The sequence below is a fragment of the Brachycentrus maculatus genome, unplaced genomic scaffold (assembly GCF_059751285.1).
Source record: "Brachycentrus maculatus isolate JH-2025_06_01 unplaced genomic scaffold, ASM5975128v1 h1tg000311l, whole genome shotgun sequence".
In the NCBI taxonomy this organism is placed as follows: Eukaryota; Metazoa; Arthropoda; class Insecta; order Trichoptera; family Brachycentridae; genus Brachycentrus; species Brachycentrus maculatus.
The window spans coordinates 184,958-207,160 of record NW_028281061.1 but is presented as its reverse complement, the minus strand read 5'-3'; the positions used below and the strand labels follow the sequence as shown (position 1 = coordinate 207,160).

The following is a 22,203-nucleotide window of genomic DNA, read 5'->3' as shown; positions in this document are numbered from 1 at the left end:
AGAACAGTGTTATATTACCATTCTCCAAAGCTAACAATGCTTTTAAAATACAAAAAAGCTTTAGTCGAACCTAAACATGTAAAATAAACAAATATTCTGATAAAAATGTTTTTAAACACCTTCTACGGCAAGAAAGGGTTATAAATATGCTGAATGTTGTAATAATTAAACATTTTTCCTTTTTCATACAGGCTGATATTTACATAAAAATATTTTGTGGACGCAATATGAATAAAATTATTATTAAAAACAGTGTCAAATTAAAAATCGTGAATCAAACCATATTTTGATGTTGAACGCTGAGCAAAAACAGCTTATTTTTGTACCAGAAGTTAATTTGTATATATATATATATATATATATATATATATATATATATATATATATATATATATATATATATATATATATATATATATATATATATATATATATTTAAATATATATTTAAATAAACATATATATATATTTGTCCGCCTCCGAAGTGTAATGATCAGCACGCTCGGCTACCGTTCTGGAGGTCCCGGGTTCGATTCCCAGTCAAATAAATTCCGGGTCAAATAAATATAAGTGATTTTTTCACTCTAATATTTATTCAATATTACCCTGGACTGGTACCTGAAGCGGAAGGCTGATCACCTTTCCTTCGTGTGTTAACGATCAAAAAAACACTGTGTTTATAATGCAGTGCCCTCTGCACCATTGGGGTGCGGAAAAGGGTTTGAATGAATATATATATATATATATATATATATATATATATATATATATATATATATATATATATATATATATATATATATATATATATATATATATATATATATATATATATATATATATATATATATATATATATATATATATATATATATATATATATATATATATATATATATATATATATATATATATATATATATATATATATATATATATATATATATATATATATATATATATATATATATATATATATATATATATATATATATATATATATATATATATATATATATATATATATATATATATATATATATATATATATATATATATATATATATATATATATATATATATATATATATATATATATATATATATATATATATATATATATATATATATATATATATATATATATATATACATATATATATATATATACATATACATATATATATATATATATATATATATATATATATATATATATACAATATATATATATATATATATATATATATATATATATATATATATATATATATATATATATATATATATATATATATATATATATATATATATATATATATATATATATTTTTTTTTTTTTATATAAATATATATATAAAATATATAATTATTTGTATCAGAGCCAAAACTTTTCAACCTCTAATCCTCGTACCTTTATTTTTTCAACGTTATAAAGTCCGCTCATTAATAAGCTAACTATTTAAATTATTTAAATTTTAAGCGAAACAGATTTGAATAATTTCAATATACATATATACATATTTGTACGCATATAATGTAGTTCGTATCCTTCAACTTTGAACATGGTTTTTGAATAGTTGGCAATAACCTATCAATAGTGAATATTGATGCAAGTTACAACGCAGATGAGTGATGAAAGTTCTATATTTCATATAGCCTAGTCAGTTTCAATAGGATTGTCGAGCTGTTAGGAAGGCTTGAATGTGACATATCTTTGACCCCGATCAAACTCGATGGAGTATATGGCATCACGTATAATCGAGACGGTGGCTTGATTATCAATACACGGGGAGAAAGTTCTAGAAGTGGATATATTTTTTAAATTATACAAATGACGTAAGTAAAGGATGTTACTTCTATATGGGACAGGAAACTGGGGAGGAAATGTTGGGTCTATTAATAAGAAGATCTAGAGAGAAAAGTGTATTAATCCCTTAAAGCTACAGTGAAAAAGTGCTACCATGATGTGATGTGTTTTGTTTTATATATATATTTTTTATTGATATGAAATGGATTTATGGTTTTTCCTTGTTTGCGACTTTAAGGGTGTAATATTTCATGACAATTTTCCGAATGTGGTTTATAAAAAGTAGTGATGTTTTATTTATGTTTTATTGAATGTCTTAGACACTTTTTTGTACTTCGCTCACTCCTTTCAACGACGTCATATATCGAAAATCGTCAATTTTCAGTAGTGCATGTTTTCCGATTGCCCATAAAATGTACTATATCCCAGCAAAAGCGGCATATTTTTTTATTTAAATATTTACCAGCTACAGGCCAGAAAGACATTGTTTTTGCATTTTGAAGAAAAAGTATATTTTAATTATTTTATAAAAATTGTTTTTTTTTCAAATGGAGAAAAAACCTTCAGGTTTTACCTAAAAAGATCTGTTGCACAGCGAAAAGTTAAATGAGTGGCTTGATATTTATTTTTAATACATTTTATTATATTCTTAAACATTAAAAACGATCTCCTGAAAAATCAAGTTTTTTGATATATTAAAGGAGTGAGGGACATCATACAAATAATAACAATTAAGAAATTATAAAATATATCAAGGCAGGGGTTGAAAATCATGATTAAACTGAATGAGTTTAAGTAGTGCTATAAACTCCATAAGCTCTTCGGTAGTCAGGTCTTGGCCGGACTCTTTCACAAGCTCTTCGATATCGTTGTTATCCAATGCTATAAGCACGAATAAGCTCGAATCCCATGCTATAAGCTAATGACACAATCTTTGCATAACGTTATGCGAAACATCGCTCGTTAAGGAAGCAACTTATTTCACATTTTTATTTGCTCGTTATGAGAGTCACTGTACATAGTTATTTATTCTATTAAATGCAGTTCCACCAAGAAATGGAAGTACAAAAAAAAAGAAATTATAATAATATGCCCTCACCGAGTTTTCCCGTGCCGAGGGAACATTTGATAAAATTGATTTGAAATTATAAAATTGTTTCTGCAATCAAATACGACATGGCTGAATGATACGATCTACATATTTCAGAGCTGCACATTTACATAATCCACTTATTAATATCACTTTTATAGTTTGCTTATGTTTTTGATGACTTTATAAATAAAGCAAGCAGGTTTTACTTAAATGTATGTTAATCTAAGTTCTTTTGACTAAAACAGGTACAAAACAAGATTTTGTTTGATGTGTTTCCGTGTTATGGATCTTGTAGTTCTATGTACGTTACTATAAAGCGTGTTAATTGTAATTTGTGGGCTGTGCTGTGAGGTGCTGTCGTGTGTTATCTGAGGGTTATTATTAAATGGATCTGTAAGGGTAGTTTAAGTATACAGTTGTTTGACTGTCGTAAGTTGTCAATTGTTGAATATTTTCCGTCTCGGAACTTTGAAAACCATTAAAATGTATACATAGATCAATCTGGGACAAACATTGGGAAGAGTTCAAACAGCATCGAGGAGCATATTACGCCAATATTCACGTTGAAATCCTATCTAAACCATGGTACTGGAACTTATCTTTGTCTATATCAGCTATACTCAACCTGCGCCAAGCTTTTTTGTGCGGCCCCCAACACATTAATTATCAGGAACATGATTTACAAAATCTGGCATTCTATAAATATAGGATCGTATATCTTGAGATTTATTTCGACTTTGAAGTACAGACATGGAAACCCGAAGAGGATGGTCATTGTCGTGTCAACATCAGATCTGGTATAAGAGTGTTGCTACTGCACACGCTAGATTTATTCCCAAAAAAACAAACATTTGACAGACAAATATGCGCGCTATTATTATTCTGTTTTGGTCATATTTTTATAAATCTCAAATGGTTTTCCAAAAAAACGGAAGTGGTGGGTTTCATGATATTTTTTGTCATACCAGTATAGTGTTGCGGCCCGCGTAGCTTTACAAATATATGTATGCCGCCCGAAGAAAAAAAAGGTTGAGTATCATTGGTCTAGATCTTCCATCTCGATGTTATGTCGCCTAAAGTCTGGGCACTGCTCACCGCCTGTGTATCTCTATAAGATAAAAAGCGTTACATCACCAGATTGCGAATGTGGACAAGATATAGGGGATGCAAACCATACGTTCTTTTAGTGTCCGCTGACAAGAGAGAGGGAGAATTTTCTAAATAGCTTAACACGGGCAGATATCCAACATTTATTTATAACAACATCAATAACTCAACATTTTGAGTGTGTCCAAATACTTGTTCACAAATCTAGATTACCTCCAATTATAGGAGTTAATTATATGTTATGGAGATAATCCAGATTTATGAACAAGTATTTGGAAACACTCAAAATGTTGTAAATCAATTATCTGGTCAAATTATAAGCTAAAATAATAAAAATGAAAATGATATTTTCTGGCGTTTCTCATGTATGTGATTAAAATCCAGGATTCGAATATCACATACTAATAAATGACTTTCTGCTTAATAAATAGCTTCTTTTCATTTCACCAATAGATGTGTTTAGTGAAGTTCTAGTGATTCAAGAACAATGTTTCGAAATTGGTTCATTTATATAGAACTTCCAAGAATTTGAGTTGTGTGGTTGTTAATAATGGGTAGAATTGGTGAATGTTACACGTGTGTAAAGTGATCACTCAAACTAGCCTATAACGGTCGTCAGCCCCGTGAATGCCCAGACTTCCATATTCTTCTTCGTCTTTGATGAGATGTCAAAAAATAATATCAATAACTTTATTCATAATTATACTAGTGTTGCTCTAAACTTGTATATTTATATTTTCAGACGGCTTTCCTAGAAGAAAAATACAAGTATGCATTTTAGTACAATTATCTGTTTGTTGGTATTAGCAGTTGGATATTATCGGGGAGGAAATGAACAAAACTATGAAGGTAAGGATATAATATTTATGTATTTATTAACCTACATATATATACCCCTAAATATATTTTTTGTTAGTTAGTTTTAATTTTTGCCAGAAGATGAAAACATCTCTAAGTTTTCGAATCTAGTCGTATAAAACAAGAATCAGGAAACATGAATTATGTTTGAGAAATAATAATTTTTCGGAATTCGCTTACCATTTAATAGATAATGATCACAAATTAAACCACAATAAAGTAGAAATCCTCAAAATAATCAATACGAAAAGCCATAAACTGCAACATTTTGAAACAATAGAAATTCATAAGAATATAAATAACAATAAACCCATAATTAACAATATGACAATGACTAAAGCGTCCCCCCTTTTGTCTATATTCCCTCTGATAAGAAATAAAAATTAAAAATAAAAATTAAATTAATAAATAAAAATAAGAAACAGCTACTACCCCCTCTTCAACCTTCAACGTCCCAAGGACCCAACTCTAAAATTTAGAATTAGCTTCACAAACGGTGTTTGAAAATGATGCGGAATGCATCGAAACACGTGTCATAGTAGATTTTAAGAAATAGTGGTATTTACTTAGTAAAACATTAATTAAAAATAAATAAAACTCATTAAAGTGGTATATTCAAGTGTTTAATTTAAAAAAATATTATTAACATGTCAATCCACAAAGTTAATGCCGAATAAATTAATAATAAAATATTTATATTTTGATAAGCCGCAATTGCTCAGGAGTGTTGTACAAAGTCATAAAAACACAAATATATATTTATTTTTATTTATTAGAAAACCAAAAGAATATTTCACAAAAATAACATTATATGATAATTTTATTTATTGTTTCGGGATTAACTTTGTGGTAAGACATATTACAATGATTAAGAAAACACTTGTTTTTTACCACTTGAGTGGTAAAAAACAAGAGTTTTCTTTAATCATTATTATATGATAAAATACAAAAAAAAAATCCAATTAAAGGTTTCCACCTAAGTAATCTAAAAATATATATTTTTTAAAAATTAACTGTCATAAAAGTATAACTATATAGAAAATTTCTTTATCAACTGGTCAAATAGACATGAACAATATTTCTTTTAAACATATTAAAAGAAACATTATTGATATCTATTTCATTGCACATATCGCAGGCTCGATTTAAAAATGAATTTTGGTAGGTCTTGGTGTGCATTTTACACACACCTCACACAGTACACTTCTTTGTATTTTTTTTAAATTACTTAACGTTCAAGTGACTCTGAAATCTAGCTACGGCTTATGCAACACCGTTTATCATGTCCCTACTCAGGCTTCAACTTTATAAGTTTCATAGCCTATGCCTACTTGTGAGTAGATTTACTCTTTATGTTTAAAGTTACTATAATTTCATGTAATTCATGAGTGAAAATTCTAGGCAAAAACACTCGCTTACACTTCTTTGTAAGTTAGTATTCTCTGTTATTAATGTATCCTGCTGGGTCCCTCCGATGTTGACGATCACTTGGGAGAAACCTTGTCTGTCCTGGGCAGCATGAAACAGCTCTTCCACACCTCTCATCCCAGTCCACCCTGGAATGTTCCGAAGCCAGGAAAGCTGCCTTCTTCCAACCCCTCTGCGACCCTCAATCTTCCCTTTTATCACCAGTTGTAGGATGGCATGCTTTTCACCTCTCATTATGTGACCAAAATACGATGTTTTACGGAGCTTGATGATTGTGCACAATAGATGAATATTACGATGTGTGATTATATTATGTTGACTTATATATTAATATGAAAAATCACAAGACTATCGGTAGCATTCTTTTTGAAATATGTAGAGAAATAAGAGAGATATGAAGGTTTAAAACTTTAAATATGTTACAACAATCTATTATTTCTTCAATAATCCATTTTGTTCATTTGACTCTTCACATTGCCCTCCAAATTCTCCCCCAGCCACCATTGCCCTCCAAAATTTCTTCTCTGTCCTCAAGTGGGTGATATTGTCCAGTTTGGGAACCTATGGTCCACGTGAAAGGCAAATAAGTCGTAATACTGAATATTTCATTAAAAGTGATTCTCTCCCAGCCACCATTGCCGTCCGAAATTCCTTTTTTGTCCTCAAGTGGGCGATATTGTCCAGTTTGGGAGCCTATGGTCCACGTCAAATGCAAATAAGTCGTGATACTGAATATTTCTTTAAAAGTAATTCTCCCCCAGCCACCATTGCCGTCCGAAATCCCTTCTTTGTCCTCAAGTGGGTAGATATTGTCCAGTTTGGGAGCCTATGGTCCACGTGAAAGGCAAATAAGTCGTGATACTGAACATTTCTTAAAAAGTTTATCAGAAAATTGAAAAAACTATGAATTTTTCATAAAGATTACAGAAATTTGCCGGAGCTCTTCAAATTAGATGACTACGATGAGTGCATGTCCAATAATCCTCGTGGACTGTATTGTTTGGTGGATATTCAACTGACGACAGACAATCCAGGAGACTTGTGGTACAGAATTAAGGTAAATTTATTTACTATTTATAATAATTAACAATTAAAAAATGTCCCCGATATATACATAGGTACACACATACTAAATAAATTAAATGAATTATATACATGTTAATCTAAGAAAGAAAAAAGAAAAACAAACAAAAATGTATTATAAAATATTTTCTTTAATGTTTTTCGCAGATACTTTGTGGCACATTTTATAAACTTTATAAAATAAAATAAAAACTTTGTTTTAACCAGTTTTATTGGTACACTTTTTCCAACTGGTTTCGACAAGAACCTTGTCATCATGCTCAATAAAATGCATACAACATGTAGAAGTTTTTTCCGTTTTTTAAATCACAATTTCATATGGAGTGCGTGGAAGTTTTTAGCATCGTAAGGGAAGGGTAATTAACTGTAACATGTTGTAAATATTATTATTTTTAATATGTCGTTAGCCTTGTAAACACCCAGATATCCATACTCTTTCTCAGCTATGTTGATGTTAAAAGTATACCATTTATTTTAGAATATCAGCGCTCAGACAAAGACCAACTTCCGTCATGACATCCTGCACAGGGGAGTGTGTGTTTCCAAGAGATCCGAGTCTCTAGGTGTTCCTGTGGATTCCTTACACGAAGGCGGAACTGAACTACAAGCAGCCGTGCAGAAGTGGGCGGATAGAGAGATGATGGATAAGTATGGCTTCGGCGGCAATGCTACTGTGGTCAACCGGTGTGTCAGCAAATACAAGCCAAGAACCCCGAGTATGGCCGCTTACCTGTTCGCGTACACTGTCGCTCTTGTGTTACTGCTTAACGTTATCTCCAGCCTTTTTATAAAGAAAGAAGACGAGAAAAAAGGTATTTTTATTTATTTAATTTTATTTATTGGTGCATTTATATAGAGTATAAGGGAATTATCATGAATATACAGCAATATAATGGGAACATAAGTACATCACTCAATATAAAATATATAGATAGAAGGGCAAAAATGATAAACATAGCATTACAACTGAAGTACAAATTTCACATAACCCTAGATTTTCTAATAATTTAATGTTACATAGAAGAATAACAGCAGTGTTAAACCATTATACGTACGTAGGTAATTTTTTAAAATAAACTTCCTGAAAACTTAAAATCTCTAGAAAATTATCAAATCTTTAAAACTAAAATAAAAAAAAACATATAAGACTCACCCTTACCTAGACTCAATACCAAAGAATTTTTAATTTTTTTTTATTTTTAATTTACTTTGTTTACTTTTAATTTTAATTTTAATTCACATTGTTTAATTTACTTTGTTTAAAAAAATAATAATTGCAAAACGAACTCCCTCTCTACACACAAGTATCTACTTTATTAGAGAGGTAGAAACGTTATAATTGAAAAGTATTGTATATTTACCAACTATTTTGTATTATTTTAATGTGTATTTTGTTAAAATTTTTTAATAAAAAAATAATATAAATTTTAGTACATGAAATATAGGAATAATAAAGTGTGGGAAAAAAAAGATCGCAAGAACATTATACTCACATTTCGCTCAAATTCAGGGATATTAAACACTGTTGTTTGAAATGAGTGAGACCAGTGTTAAATAAATCTATGTGACCTATATTACTTAACGTTTGCGAGAAAAACAATTCTACTCAATCACTTTTTGGAAATATCCATTTAAAATAATAAAATGGGACATTATAACTCTATATGTGCCGCCTACTTTTAAAATCATAAGATAAGATTTTAAAATAAATACTCAATCGGAATGCAAATTGTGGGTTTTATTTACAACATTTTGAGTATGTCCAAATACTTGTTCACAAAATCTGGATTATTTCCAATTACAGGAGTTATTTTCATATTATTTTTGACATCCCATCAAATTATATTCCTCTTCATCTTCAGGTTAGTATTAAGTTCAAAATATGCTTTTTACTGGGATATAGTAAATTTTCTGGGCACTTCGAAAATATGCACAGCTGAAAATTTACGATTTTTTATTTATGACGTTCTTGAAAGGAGTGAGTGATATATCAAAAAACTTAATTCTTCAGGAGATCGTTTTTAAAGTTAAGAATATAATAAAATGTATTAAAAATAAATATCAAGCCACTTATTGAACTTTTTAGTGTGCAATAGATTTGTTGTGACCTCCCCCTATGTCAGCACGTCTTACTTAATACTTTATTCCAATTGAGTGTGGAAACTCATGTGTTTTCAGATATTTGTCGCGAGATCCTTTATGCTTTCAACATACCGAACAATTGGAGAAAGCTTGTAGTACCGCCAAGCGATGGGAAGAATTGGATGTTTGCCTTACAAGGAATGAGAGTAATATTAACATTTTTGGTTACAACAACTCACTTTTATGTCATTATCGTTAATTTATATCCTATGAATCCTGAATACCTTGAAAATGTAAGTGTGTTATTCTGAATATTATTAATGATTTATTTATTTTTTATTACAACTAATATAAACTATTATTAACAATTAATTTATATCATATATATGTATTTATATATATCAGTGGCGTGCCTAGGGTTTACCAGTAAGGCAAGCCCTTATTTTTCACTTTCGTGAATACATAACGTACCTATAATTGCTTCCATTCATACCATTCCCAGTACAGTAAACCCCCAAAAAACATTATAAAGATAAACAATGCATTGTAATCTCGGCTATTCTCGGCTAGATGATTCCAGTACCACGAACAAGCGCGCGATAATTTAAGAACAACCATACCCTAATTATGTATTTTTAATAGTTTGATGCAGATTTAGTAATTTTTATTCGTAGTTGTTAGGGAAGCCAGGCTTATGGGCTTCTATGGAAGTACCGCCACTGATATATATTTATATATATATATATATATATATATATATATATATATATATATATATATATATATATATATATATATATATATATATGTGTGTATATATATATATATATGTATATATATTTATATAAAGATATATATATATATATATATATATATATATATATAAATATATATGTATATATATATATATATATATATATATATATATATATATATATATATATATATATATATATATATATATATATATATATATATATATATATATATATATATATATATAAATATATATATATATAAATATATATATATATATATATATATATATATATATATATATATATATATATATATATATATATATATATATATATATATATATATATATATATATATATATATATATATATATATATATATATATATATATATATATATATATATATATATATATATATATATATATATATATATATATATATATATATATATATATATATATATATATATATATATATATATATATATATATATATATATATATATATGTATATATAAATATATAAATATATATATATAAATATATTTATATCTCGTAACAGTAAATACAACATTTGTTTTTAAATTCTTTCAGACTCATTTACTTTGTGGTTAGTGAGTTTTACTTTTTTTTTAACAAAAATGTTAGTAATATTAGTATATAACCACTCAACGAGATTTTTGTGTCCACCGTTTTCGAGACGTACCCGTCTCTTCGTCAGGACAATCACTACTACAGCATGCAAACATTAACAACGGCTCTTAAAACGGCTCTTAATGCATGTTTGTGCTGCAACCTCTAGTGCATGTTGGTCGACCAAAATCGCATGTGTTAAACATTTTGTGTAGTTTTAAGTGTGTAAATAGTGCTATAGTAGTGAAGGGTAGTATTGTTTAAATGGTGTGGTAGTGATTGTCTTGACCAAGAGACGGGTACGTCTCGAAACCGGTAGACATAGAAATCTCAGTAAGTACTAATATTACCAATATTTTTCTATAAAAAAAAACATGTAAGTACTCGTATGTGCTTATCCTTTTAGTTAAAATGAATGTCCGGTCCAACGAATATTTATTATTATTATAATTGAAAATTTACTTTTTCTTTCAGATATTTTCAGCTCCAAGATATCAGTTTGGATACAGTTTGACGCTTTGCGTTCAAATATACTTTTGTTTGTCCAGTTTTCTTATGACAATTAATTTCCTGAAATACCTAGAGAATAATCGTGACGTTCAGATTTTCAAGACGATCTTTAGCCATTTAGTTCAGCGATGTTTCAGGTGAAATTAACTATGATACTACATACATATATATATATATATATATATATATATATATATATATATATAAATATATATATATATATATATATATATATATATATATATATATATATATATATATATATATATATATATATATATATATATATATATATATATATATATATATATATATATATATATATATATATATATATATATATATATATATATATATATATATATATATATATATATATATATATATATATATATATATATATATATATATATATATATATATATATATATATATATATATATATATATATATATATATATATATATATATATATATATATATATATATATATATATATATATATATATATATATATATATATATATATATATATATATATATATATATATATATATATAAACATAATCACCTCACAAGTACCCGCCGATTATATCGATTCCTAACCTGACCACTTTTAAGTATTTGGCATATCTGATCGTGTCAAAATTTTCTCAATCTTCCTCTGCTCCTTTTTCCAACTACATTTGCCTCATAAATTTGTTTTATCGTTCTTTCCTCACTCATACACAGCAGTTGCACAGTAGATTTTAAGAAATAAAAATACTTTAGTTAAAAATGGGTAAATGTTTTTTCAATAATTGATCCGGCAGTCACTCTGTGGCAAAATCTATCCATTTTAATTAAATTTTACTTTAATTTTTTTTATTGTGAATCTCTCAAGAGTCAACATGCCAAGGACCCAGCTCTAAAATTGAGAATAGGCTTCACATGCGGTCTTTGAAAATGACGAGGAAAGCATCGACACACGTGTAAAAATAGATTTTAAGAAATAGTGGTGTTTACTAGATGAAACTTAAATTTAAAATGGATTGATATTATTACAATGTGACTGGCGAATTAATTAATGACATAAATATAACAAATGTCAGCAAACTGTAAACTGCACACTGCAAACTCATATTATTTCAGAATAATTTGCTCAAGTAAATTAGTCAGTGAATGAAATTTTCAGCTTAAAATTTAAAAATACTTTACTTACTTCTACAATGTAAACTTGGCATATTTTATCGTTTGTGTATTTCGTATATTTTGACCGTTTCATTTTATTTTGTTCCAGATTAACTCCGTCATACAGTTTCATAGTTTTTGTATCGCTATTATGGCTCGAACATCTCGCCGAGGGACCCTTAACTCCTTTGGCAGATCATGAGATAAAAACATGTGAGAAGTATTGGTGGGCCAATCTACTATATATTAATACTTTGTTTGGATCAGTCGATTGCGTCGCTCATGGATGGTAATAATAACTTATAATTACTAGATTTAACCTTTTTTAACCTTTAAAAAAAATGCAAAATGGATGTTCAATTATGGGCAGAATGGTGAAAGTTTCACAAGTCTTTTCAACAACGTCATATATCAAAAAAACTTGATTTTTCAGGAGATCGTTTTTAAAGTTGAAGTATACAATGAAATGTATTAAAAATAAAAATCAAGCCATTTATTGAATTTTCACTTTGCAACAAATATTTTTAGGTAAAACCTGATTTTTTTCTCCATTTGAAAAATATTTAAAAAACAATAATTACGATACCTTTTCTTCAAAATGAAAAAACAACACTTTATGCCCTATAGCGGGTAATTATTAAGTTGAAAATAAGCCGCTTTTGCTGGGATATAGTACATTTTTTGGGCATTCCGAAAACATGCAAAACTGAAAATTTACGTTTTTTTATATATGACGTTGTTGAAAGGGGTGAGCGAAGTGTATAAAGTGATCATTTTAGCCAACCAAATGCCAGGCAGTAAACTCTGGGACTTTCATAAAATCCATGGAATTCTATCTTACTTCCATAAATTAATCAATAAATTCTTTAAATTAACTTCCATAAAATTCTATCTTTCGTATAAAAACGATGTTTTATCACATGTTAAGACGCCTCTAATAAATGTAGTAAATCCCTTTATTCAATGTACTTTCAACAGCCAACATACCACTGGAAAAAGGACTCAAAGCGGTGTTTTAGGATGATAATTATGGATTGCGAACATTTCACTTTAAACTGCTGTTCTTTGTTTATGTCGCATATAATATACAGTATCAAATAATTGTCAAGATGATGGAAATTAAATTTACGATACAGAGACTAAAGGTTTATGGTGATAGAAGAGGTTTGATTTTTGTCAATTTGTGGCAAATATTTACCCAATTTTGTACAAAATGTTTCATTTCAAGGTTTTTATATTTGTTGTGTTAACTGCTCAGCTTTAGTTCGCCTCCGTAGTGTAATGGTCAGCACGCTCGGCTACCGTTCTGGAGGTCCCGGGTTCGATTCCCAAGGGGGGGGGCAAATAAATACAAGTGATTTTTTCACTGTAATATTTATTCAATATTACCCTGGATTGGTACCTGAAGCGGAGGGCTGATCATCTTTCCTTCATGTGTAAAACGATCAAGATAACACTGCATTTATATGAAGCAGTGCCCTATGCACCATTGGGGTGCGGATAAGGGTTTTATTATTATTATTATTGTGTTAACTGCAATATTTACACAAATTTGTACCAAATATTTCATATCGAGGTTTTTTGTATTTGTTGTGTAAACTGCAATATTTACCCAAATTTGTACCAAATATTTCATTTCGAGGTTTTTGTTTTCTTTGTGTTGATTGGATATTTACCTAAATTTGTACAAAATATTTAATTTCAAGGTTTTTGTATTTGTTATGTTAACTGTAATATTAACCCAAATTTGTACCAATTATTTCATTTCGAGGATTTCGTTTTCATTGTGTTGATTAAATATTTTGTCACAAATATTACATTTCAAGGTTTTTGTATTTGTTGTATTAACTGCAATATTTACCCAAATTTGTACCAATTATTTAATTTCGAGGTTTTCGTTTTCTTTGTGTTGATTGAATATTTACCCAGATTTGTACCAAATGTGTCATTTCAAGGTTTTTGTATTTGTTGCATTAACTGCAATATTTACCCGAATTTGTACCAAATATTTCATTTCGAGGTTTTTTTATTGGCTTTATGTTGATTGGCATTTTATGTTGAAGGTACCTATCAGTCGACATGCAGAACTATTGTGTCAGTTTATTAGTGCTGATGATAGCTTTCAAATACCCAAAATGGAGAAAGCGTATTCTCGGAGTATTTTTGACTGCTGCGATACTAATTCCAGGAGTCATCACATACATTGGGAGATTTTCTGCATCCAAGAATTTGTCACCGGAGTAAGTTTTATTTAAATATTAAAATAGATTTTTTTTTTATTTTATTATTATTGTCCAATTTTTATTTTATTAATACAAAAATGATAAATATCTGTGTTTTAATTATTTACAAAGTACTTCAAATTCATACTATTTACATATCGCTCACTCCTTTCAAGAACGTCATAAATCAAAAATCGTCAATTTTCAGTTGTGCATGTTTTCGGAATGCCCAGAAAATGTACTATATCCCAGCAAAAGTGGCATATTTTTAACTTAATATTTACCCGCTACAGGGCAGAAAGTGATGTTTTTGCATTTTGAAGAAAATGTAATGTTTAATTAATTTTTTAAATAAACTAAATATTTTTCGAATGGAGAAAAAACCTTCAGGTTTTACCTCAAAAGATCTGTTGCGCAGTAAAAAGTTTAATAAGTGGTTTGATATTTATTTTTGATACATTGCATTATATCTTTTAACTTTCAAAACGTTCTCCTGAAAAATCAAGTTTTTTGATTTATGACGTTCTTGAAAGGAGTGAGCGATATGTGAGTCTAAGCGGCTCATCATTAGAAATAGGTATCAAATCGTGTATAGTGGGTTCGAACCGAGAAACCCTAGCTTAAGAGTCCGCAACACTTACCACAGGACCACAACCCGACACGATTGATGTGTAAGGTGTCTAATTTTGTATATAAAACGTCAAATTTGATGTGAAAAACCTACTTATGTCACTACAAAGTGACTATCGAATAAATTAATGAATAAACATTTGCTTTTTGTATTATTTTTTGACATCTCATCAAAGATGAAGAAGAACATGGAAGTCTGGGCATTTACTGGGCTGACGACCGTCATAGGCTGGTTTGAGTGATCACTTTACACACGTGTAACATTCACCAATTCTACCCATTATTGACAACCACACTACTCAAATTCTTGGAAGTTCTATATACATATATGAACCAATTTAGAAACCTTGTTCTTGAATCACTAGAGACATCTATTAGTGAGATGTAAAGAAGCTTTTTACTAAACAGAAACTCTTATATTAGTATGTGAGGCCCGAATCCTGGATTAATGTTGTAAATATGCTTGTTGAATTATTTTTTCAGGAGTTTCAGAGAGAGATTTTTAAACGATCGAACTTTTCAAAGTATGTATTTGACATTTCAAGGGAACATGGGCAGTTTTTCCATTGGTATTGTCGCTGGATATATACAACATAATATACAAAAGAAAAAAATTGATTTGTCAAATAAGAAGGTAAGCCATTATTACATAAATCTTTCAGTGAAATAAACTCAGTCGAAATACGATCTTTCAGATAAATGTATGGCAAAACGGTGTATGATAGATGTTCGAATAGTAATATAAGGAACGATTCCAAGCCTAAGATAAGGATTATCGATAAAATTACGAAGGGTATGTTAAGATGGTTTGGACATGAAAAACGAATGAATGAGGAAAGAAAGATTAAACAAATTAATGAGGCGAATACATTTGAATCACACACATGAGAAACGCCAGAAAATAATATTTTCATTTGTATTATTTAAGCTTATAATTTGACCAGATAATTTATTTACAACATTTTGAGTTATCCAAATACTTGTTCACAAAATCTGAATTATCTCCAATTACAGGAAAATAATTCCTGTACTTGAAGATAATCCAGATTTTGTGAACACGTATTTAGACACACTCAAAATGTTGCATCCAAAAATCAATAATATATAATAAAAAATATATAAAACCCTTATCCGCACCCCAATGGTGCATAGGGCACTGCGTAATACAAACGCAGTGTTATCTTGATCGTTTACACATGAAGGAAAGGTGATCAGCCCTCCGCTTCAGGTACCAGTCCAGGGTAATATTGAATAAATAATACAGTGAAAAAATCACTTAAATTTATTTGACCCCCCCTGGGAATCGAACCCGGGACCTCCAGAACGGTAGCCGAACGTACTGACCATTACACTACAGAGGCGAACAAGGCGAAAATTAATAGTATAAATATCAATTTGTTTTCAGTGGATTCCAGCAGCCTTGAATATCATCCTGCCTGGAACTGTATTTTTGTTTTGGGCCGAGTTATATGTTTTCCGTAATGATATTGGTATAACTCTCTCAGCCATCTACGCCGCGCTTCACAAACCAGTGATATCAGCCCTGTTTTCTATTCTCTTCATCTGCAACGCAAATAAAATAGATCGTAAGAATATTTACCTTATAACTTATTTGACTAAAATATCGAGGGTATGATGGCAAAAATTAACATATAATTAACAAAATGACAATGACTAAAGATTCATATTATTTTTTGACATCTCATCAAAGATGAAGAAGAATATGGAAGTCTGGGCATTTACGGGGCTTACAACCGTCATAGGCTGGTTTAAGTGATCACTTTGCACACGTGTAACATTCACCAATTCTACCCATTATTGAAAACCACACTACTCAAATTCTTGGAAGTTCTATATATATGAACCAATTTAGAAACCTTGTTCTTGAATTACTAGAACTTCACTAGAGACATCTATTGGTGAGATGTAAAGAAGCTTTTTATTAAGCAGAAACTCTTATATTAGTATGTGAGATCCGAATCCTGGATTATAATCACACACATGAGAAACGCCAGAAAATACCATTTTCATTTTTATTATTAAGCTTATAATTATAGTATTTGGACACACTCAAAATGTTGACTAAAGATTCCTTCCAATTGTCTATGTTCCCACAAGAAATATATATATATATATATATATATATATATATATATATATATATATATATATATATATATATATATATATATATATATATGTGTGTATATATATATATATATATATATATATATATATATATATATATATATATATATATATATTTAAAAATAATAAATAAATAACAATAAGAAATAGCTACTACCCCCTATTCAACCTTTAACGACCCAAGGACTCAAGTTTAAAATTTAGAATTAGCTTCACATACGGTGTTTAAAAATGACGCATAATGCATCGAAACACGTGTCATAGTAGATTTAAAGAAATGGTGGTATTTACTAAGTAAATTTTTTTTATTTATTGTTTCGGCATTAACTTTGTGGTAAGACATGTTACAATGATTTAAAAAAACACTTGTTTTATACCACTTGAGTTTTATTAAAGACTACATGTTTCAGAAGTTAAACATCCATTATTAGTTAGTTATTATACAGACCTGAATGATGGAAGTTTAACTTCTGAAACATGTAGTCTTTAATAAAACTCAAGTGGTATAAAACAAGTGTTTTCTTTAATCATTGTAAGTAAAACATGAATTAAAAATCGATTACGAAAAAAATGGTTCGAGGAAAAAAAATAAGTTCTAGTAATCTAAGTATTAATTTATTTATTGTAACTGCAGACACTTGGTAAAATTCCATTTTGAATTGTTGGGTAATATATCCAAAATAAAACAAGGGTTTTGTTGGATTGAATTCTACATTTATTTGTGTATATCTTAATTCGTGACGCGTTTCGTCTTCTTAAAACATTATCAAACACTCTAATGAGGATATGATAATGTCCTAAGAAGACGAAACGCGTCACGTATTAAGATATAAATAAATAAATGTAGAATTCAATCCAACAAAAACCTTGTTTTATTTTGGATATATTACCCAACTATTCAGTTTTAATTTATTATTATTATTTTCAGTCGGCGGGTTTAATTTTCTGGATTCTCCGAGGTGGAATATTCCAGGAAAACTAACGTACGCTACATTTCTTATTCATATCTTAGTACAAGAATCGTTGCTTTTCGCTCAACCCACACCTTTTCGAGTTGGATATAAAATCACGGTGGGTAAAATATATAATAAATTTAACATACACACACACACGCACGCACGCACACACACAACATGTGATGATGGAAGGAAAAAATGCAAGGCTTGTTAATCATTATCCATGAAATTAAGTAAGGTGTGTTGAGATGGTTTAGAATATAAGCACAGAATTGTGAAGATCAAGTATTTAAAATACTTTGTATATACGAATATATATATGTATGTATATCTATATATGTATATATATATATATATACATATATATATATATATATATATATATATATATATATATATATATATATATATATATATATATATATATATATATATATATATATATATATAAACATTAGTTTCCAACTACATTCGCATATTAAATTTGTTACTAATTTTGTTATTAATTACTGCTCTTTCTTCATTCATTCGAGTCATATGCCCCAACTATCTAAACACACCTAATTTAATCTTACTATTCTCTGACATCTCAATAAAGATGAAGAAGAATATGGACGTATGGGCATTTACGGGGATTACGACAAAGGTTAGTTTAAGTGATCACTTTACACGTGTAACATTAAAACTGCGTAAATTGCCAGACTTCCATATTCTTCTTCATTTTTGTTGAGTAGTCAAAAAAATATATATAAAAAATAACTCCTATAATTGGAGATAATCCCGATTTGTCAACAATTACTTGGACATACCAAAAATGTTGCATTTACATACATTTTTTTGCAGGTTATACTACCAGTTATATCATTCTTCCTCACATATATCGCCGCGGTGGTGCTGTACATGGTTATTGAGGCGCCATTCAATAATTTGCAGAGTTTATACTCCGATGTAGTTAACAATCGCTGGAAGATTAAATCAAATTGATTGATGATACATAATTGAAAGCACAGCGTATATTGACCAAGAAGAGGATCGACTGAGAGATGATATTGGAACTGCAGAAAACTAGAGAATAAATTCGGTCTTAAGTTTCAGAGGAAACTTGATGAAATTAAATTAAAAATTTAAATAATAGTGTTTAAAATTTATGTTAATAATTGTTAAATGTAATTTTTAGGGACCATTTTTCAAAAGTGACAATGAACAACAGGGTGTTTTTGAGAAAATGAGAAAATAAAACTCGGTAACTGTTGAAGTGATTTTTTGAATTAATATATTGCTTTTCTGCCCTATTTGACACAGTGCCTACCGAACCCGGAACCTCCAGAATGGTAGCTGAGCGTGCTGACCATTACATTACGGAGGCGGACAAACATTTATATATATATATATATATATATATATATATATATATATATATATATATATATATATATATATATATATATATAAATGTTTGTCCGCCTCCGTAGTGTAATGGTCAGCACGCTCAGCTACCATTCTGGAGGTTCCGGGTTCGATTCCTAGAGGTGGGGGTTTAATAAAAATAAGTGTTTTTTTTCACATTTATATTTATTCAATATAACCCTGGACTGGTGCTACCTGAAGTGGAGGGCTGATCGCCTTTCCTTCGTGTGTTAACGATCAAGATAACACTGCGTTTATATTGTGCAGTGCCCTATGCACCATCAGGGTGTGGATAATGGTTCTAATGAATGAATATATATATATATATTTATATATATATATATATATATTATATATATATATATATATATATATATATATATATATATATATATATATATATATATATATATATATATATGTATATTTATATATATAAATATATATATACATATATATATATATATATATATATATATATATATACATATATATATATATATATATATATATATATATATATATATAAATAAATATATATATATATATATATATATATATATATATATATATATATATATATATATATATATATATATATATATATATATATATATATATATATATATATATATATATATATATATATATATATATATATATATATATATATATATATATATATATATATATATATATATATATATATATATATATATATATATATATATATATATATATATATATATATATATATATATATATCTATATATTCATTATTGTGATGTACTACTAATTAAATAATTCGTTCGAACTCAACTCGCAGTACGAACGTAGCACCCTCTCTGCTATCATACTATTTATCGAATATAATTTTACACATAACATTGTTTGCAAAGATTGATTGGTGTGGCATTCTATTATTTGTCTTTACCTCTCCGGGGAAGCAGCATGAGTAGTAAGCATGCATAGTAAGTGGATTTATAAAATTCATGCCTTTAGAGAGATAGCGATTTTTTTGCCTACAATTTTCACTCATGAATTATGTACTAGAAATGATACCTACTTAGATACTTTTAAACATAAAGAGTACATCCATTTACCAGTAAGTAAAAGAGTAAGTAAAAGTCTAAGTAGATCAATGATAAGCGGTATTGCATAAGCTGTAGCTAGATTGGAGAGTCAGGAGTCGATAAGAAAGGGAAAGTCAAATTATTTTTTTTAAGGTTTTTCGCTTACCTATTCGTTCAAATCACTTTTCTTTACTTTTGTACATATATTGGTTCAATTCTCCAAATCATACGTCATTCTACTAAGTATCATATATTGCAATTTCGAAAATAATTTGCATAAAAAAGGGCTCGTCCGGGATTTGAACCCGGGACCTCTCGCACCCAAAGCGAGAATCATACCCCTAGACCAACGAGCCGATGAAAGACGCCAACTAAAACTGGATATAAAAATAAACCAATTGCAGGTGAAGTGCTTCACTGCAAATCGTGCTGTTGTAGGAATTTGATGACACCGAGTGAAAGTCAGCCGTCGTATATTGCAGTAATTTCTGCTTATGTATAATGAACTATACCGATACAGATATGGCTCGTTGGTCTAGGGGTATGATTCTCGCTTTGGGTGCGAGAGGTCCCGGGTTCAAATCCCGGACGAGCCCTTTTTTGGTTACAACTTTTTTCTTTACTTTTATTATTTTGTCCGCCTCTGTAGTGTAATAGTCACCACGCTCGGCTACCGTACTTGAGGACCCGGGTTCGATTCCCATGGAGGGGGGGGGTCAAATAAATATAAGTGATTTTTCACTCTAATATTTATTCAATATTACCCCGGGCTGGTACCTGAAGCGCAGGGCTGATTAATGATCAATAATGTCTTTTAATGATCAAGATAACACTGCGTTCATATTATATGAAGCAGTGCCCTATGCACCATCAGGTGCGGATAAGGGTTTGAAGGTTGTTATTATTTATAAATGTTTAACCCTGATGTAAATGTTTAACTCCGATCATGACAAGGTTCTTATCGAAACCGGATGGAGAAAAAAATTACTTAATAAAAAGTGGTTTTAAAACAAAGTCGTTTTATTTGATATAACGATCATAAAAATACTTTCGTTCCACTAGAAGAGGCTTCGGCATTTTGAGTCATCACATCGCCTTGCATTCGTTTAGATAACGATCAAGAAACACTATGAAGTTAACCTTATGCAATTGCCTATGCACCATTGTATGGCTTATGTACCATAAAATGTATAAACGACCAAATAAATAACATATTTCAAAACATTTTGAGTG

The 22,203-nt window shown here is 28.8% G+C and overlaps 1 protein-coding gene and 2 non-coding genes across 3 annotated transcripts; 2 read left to right on the top strand and 1 right to left on the bottom strand.

Moving 5' to 3' along the window:
* The first annotated feature begins 1,699 nt into the window (after positions 1–1,699).
* Positions 1,700–19,742, top strand: LOC148304551 (regulator of hypoxia-inducible factor 1-like). Its single transcript, XM_088268052.1, has 12 exons — positions 1,700–1,839; positions 4,753–4,859; positions 7,217–7,353; positions 7,858–8,191; positions 9,558–9,754; positions 11,329–11,501; positions 12,644–12,823; positions 14,598–14,774; positions 15,870–16,020; positions 16,792–16,972; positions 18,463–18,605; positions 19,334–19,742. The coding sequence occupies exons 2-12, from the start codon at positions 4,781–4,783 to the stop codon at positions 19,472–19,474; spliced, it is 1,893 nt and encodes a 630-aa protein (XP_088124178.1). The 5' UTR covers positions 1,700–1,839; positions 4,753–4,780; the 3' UTR covers positions 19,475–19,742.
* A 1,512-nt stretch (positions 19,743–21,254) lies between these two features.
* TRNAP-UGG (transfer RNA proline (anticodon UGG)) lies at positions 21,255–21,326 on the bottom strand. Its single transcript has one exon. It is a non-coding gene; the product is annotated as a tRNA-Pro (tRNA).
* A 168-nt stretch (positions 21,327–21,494) lies between these two features.
* On the top strand, positions 21,495–21,566 carry TRNAP-UGG (transfer RNA proline (anticodon UGG)). Its single transcript has one exon. It is a non-coding gene; the product is annotated as a tRNA-Pro (tRNA).
* Positions 21,567–22,203: the final 637 nt, after the last annotated feature.

Coding starts and splice junctions, on each gene's coding strand:
- LOC148304551 (XM_088268052.1), top strand. CDS start 4,781: ATGCATTTTAGTACAATTATCTGTTTGTTGGTATTAGCAGTTGGATAT. Junction 8,192..9,557: donor GAAAGAAGACGAGAAAAAAG/GTATTTTTATTT, acceptor ATGTGTTTTCAG/ATATTTGTCGCGAGATCCTT. Junction 9,755..11,328: donor ATCCTGAATACCTTGAAAAT/GTAAGTGTGTTA, acceptor TTTTTCTTTCAG/ATATTTTCAGCTCCAAGATA.